At 36.6% G+C, this 3833-nt stretch overlaps 1 protein-coding gene across 1 annotated transcript in view; it reads left to right on the top strand.

Moving 5' to 3' along the window:
• Positions 1 to 1198: 1198 nt before the first annotated feature.
• Positions 1199 to 3833, top strand: part of LOC108375115 (transient receptor potential cation channel trpm-like) — a 22681-nt gene continuing 20046 nt past the window's right edge. The window contains exons 1-2 of the mRNA XM_017631205.1: positions 1199 to 1318; positions 2658 to 2890. Of these exons, the coding sequence (XP_017486694.1) occupies positions 1201 to 1318; positions 2658 to 2890 (351 nt within the window). The 5' untranslated portion in view covers positions 1199 to 1200. The remainder of the gene's footprint in view (positions 1319 to 2657; positions 2891 to 3833) is intronic.

The following is a 3833-nucleotide window of genomic DNA, read 5'->3' as shown; positions in this document are numbered from 1 at the left end:
CGCAAGCATGCACGCCCGCTCCGAGCTCCCTAGTGTCGGTCCATGACAAACTGAAGATCATGACAAAGATTAAGACGAAGATGAAGATTAAGATGCAGATGAAGATGAAGATGAAGATGAAGATGAAGATGAAGATGAAGATGAAGATGAAGATGAAGATGNAATTTTACTATCAAGCTTCAATTCATCCGCGCGTGGGGACTTTAAGCATTCTTTTTTATACTTTACTACTTTTTTGTCCTGAGCTTCATATACATATGTATGTTTCTTGCTTATACATAGTTTCCACTTCTTCTTTTTTTCTCTTTCAGGCCACTGGGTGACACCCATCATANTTGAAGTAATTTTACTATCAAGCTTCACTTCATCCGCGCGTGGGGACTTTAAGCATTCTTTTTTATACTTTTTTGTCCTGAGCTTCATATACATATGTATGTTTCTTGCTTATACATAGTTTCCACTTCTTCTTTTTTTCTCTTTCAGGCCACTGGGTGACACCCATCATAATGGCAATGTACCTGTTGATTGCCAACATTTTGCTCATAAATCTGCTGATAGCTGTTTTCAACAACATTTTCAACGAAGTGAACTCCGTTTCGCATCAGGTGCGCATTGCTTTTGGTGCTGTTAGCATTTCAACACCGTTTGCTTTCCCTCTGCACTTGAGCATCGCTGAAATAAGAAATTAATGAAAATTCTATGCAAATTTTATTTCTCTTTTTTATGATGCTGCTTAATGTGCGCCATATCCAACTGTTGCTGCTTGCTGCTGGCGATTGCTGTGATGTTATTCCTGTTGCTCTTATTCCTGTGTGTGCCACATCCCTATCGCCAATTTATGGCTGTGTGTGGGTTCGTGTGATGTGACTGGATAATGATGCTAATGCCTGCCTACCCTGCTGTGGAACGTCTCGTCTTCTTATTTTATCGTTTGTGCGATTGTGTTTAGGTTTGGATGTTCCAACGCTTCACTGTCGTCATGGAGTATCAACAAAAACCCGTACTACCACCACCATTNCGATTGCTGTGATGTTATTCCTGTTGCTCTTATTACTGTGTGTGCCACATCACTATCGCCAATTTATGGCTGTGTGTGGGTTTGTGTGATGTGACTGGATAATGATGCTAATGCCTGCCTACCCTGCTGTGGAACGTCTCGTCTTCTTATTTTATCGTTTGTGGGATTGTGTTTAGGTTTGGATGTTCCAACGTTTCACTGTCGTCATGGAGTATCAACAAAAACCCGTACTACCACCACCATTCATTGCACTCTGCCATTTCTACTCGTTGCTTAAGTATTGTATACGTAAAGCGAAAGGTGAGAGAGGGATGAGAAAATTAAATTTTATTCCCTGTGAGTTTATATACTAACGCTGTGAATATATTTAACCAAAAATATTATTTCCTTTTCTTCTTGTTGCGCTGCCGTTAACGGTATCGTTCATGGCTGTTACACACGAACATATAAACATACTCCTCCACAACATACATACATACATTTGTGCACATGCATTGCAAATTTTTTATGTTTACTAACGGTATTGAAATTCCAAAAAAAAAAATGGCTATCGCAAACATGCACACATCGCACTAAAACGCACAAAAAAAAACATTTATAAAATCATTTCAAATGTGAAAACTAACCAACGTAACTAAAAAAAAAAACTCCCTAACACCAATACACTCAACCACCTTCATGGAATATGCGCATCGTATTGAACAATTTCATTTCATTGCCGATGGTTTTGGAAAATTGCATTCATTGCTGTTGCCGCTGCTGTTGTTGCTGTATTTCACAACTGCCACATGTGGCACATTTGCCATTCATGCCACATCATTCCAAACTAAACATCGTGTCACTGCAATAATACATTTAAAATATTTACACTCACCACACTTTATGGGCCATCACCGCTTGTCGCATCTTTGCCACTGCATTTGATGGTAATAATGATGATGATGATGATGATGATGATGATGATGACAACGACAACGATGGTGACTGTGACGGTGTTTATGGTGATGACACCATTGGTTACATCTGTTCAATCACACGACACATCAAAATGCATGCTCACGCACATACATATGTACATCCAAACATGCGCGCATACAAATAACCGTTTATTTATAAAATTTGTTATACTCTCAATTCTGCAATAATCCAACAAAACTGATGATGTCTTTGTATGTTTGTTTTTCTAAAAAAAAAAATTAAAACTAACTGCAATTATCTACAAATACTGACCTGATATCTAACGAATCAATTGGTTGCCATACCAATCAAATAAAATTCAATAAATTTAACACGAAAATAAAAAAACGGACAACAATCCCAACAACTTGGAATCGTCAACAAAATCAACTTAAATAAATATCTATCGCTGCTATGTCAACAACATCGAAAACGAAACTGCTTCTTTCTGCATATCAACAACACTTGCAATAATAAATGTCATGCGCAACCACCATTCGACAATAACAACGCCGCCACGCGCCGCAACATTCAACAAACAAATTCTGTCTCGATTTCTGTGAATTCATCTATTCAAATCCACTGCTCCTAAACTCCTTCCCCCATATGCGCCCACATGCGCCCTAATATGCAAATACGCCAACTTCAAATAAATAAAAATCAAATTCGTACCGCTCATCAGGATTGGAGGTACAACGTGACAATGGCTTAAAATTGTTTCTCGAAAAGGATGATATGGAGCGTTTGTACGACTTCGAAGAGGAATGCGTTGAGGGTTTCTTTCACGAACAGGAAATCATATTGAATCAATCGACTGATGAACGTGTGAAAAATACAACGGAACGTGTTGAAATATTGGCACAAAAAATTGAGGATATCAATCAAAAGGAGAATGTACAAACGGCCACTGTGCAGGTGAGTTGGAAATAATGAATCTTAAATAAATACATACCCTCGTGGTCGGCTGATTAAGTCAGGTGGCATTTTGACAAGTTTTGGCTATTTTTTTCTTTTGTTTATTTAATGTTGATATATTTTTTATAAAAATCTAGCACTTTACCTAACCAGCTCCACATAAATCCTCATTTCAAACTTATGAATTTTCAACAAACTGTAAAATTTGCACCCAAAAATTTTAGATTTTTTATTCGGAGTTTTTAGACTCGACAATTTCGTTTGTTTAAGAGAAAATGCCTAGCACCATCAGCAAAAAGGAAAATATTAAAAATCAACGCGTTTTTCTAGCGTCTTGAAATTTGCATTTTAACCTACTAAAATTTAATGAGCATACCTAAAAATTTTCTAAAAATTCAGAATAAAAAGTTTAAAATGTTCGGGTGCAAATATTAAAATTCGTTGAATTTTCAAAATTTTTTTACGAAGTTTGAAATGTGGGTTTATGTGGCGCTGGTTAGGTAAGGTACAAAACTTTTATAAAAAAAATACAAACATTAAATAAACAACAGAAAAATATGTAAACTAGTCAAAATATCACTTGACTTAATCAGCTGACCACAAGTGTATATACAGTGGCGGGCAAGCAAATAGGAGGACGTAATTTTAACAAGTTTCTTTCTAATTTTCTTTCGTATACCTTTTTTTTCATTAAACAAATTTCTTATCGCCAAACTGTTCCTCGGGACCAATTTCTGTTCTGTGTAAACGTAAAGCAAAACCATTCTTTATCACTTCACATAAAAGTTCAATTCTGTTTTCAAACGAAAACAGATAATTAAAAACAAGATTTTAAGGGCAAGCTTTTATTCGCGATTAGAAAAAAAAATAAAAATAAATTCGACCCTGCACCACCTAAGGGAACGTACCCATACTACGTGACCCGTTCAGGGGGGGGAGGGGG

Source organism: Rhagoletis zephyria, unplaced genomic scaffold, assembly GCF_001687245.7.
Source record: "Rhagoletis zephyria isolate East Lansing unplaced genomic scaffold, Rhagoletis_zephyria_1.1 Rzeph_scaffold_08529, whole genome shotgun sequence".
Classification (NCBI taxonomy): Eukaryota; Metazoa; Arthropoda; class Insecta; order Diptera; family Tephritidae; genus Rhagoletis; species Rhagoletis zephyria.
The sequence above is the reverse complement of the archived record's forward strand: the minus strand, read 5'-3'. Positions and strand labels throughout refer to the sequence as shown.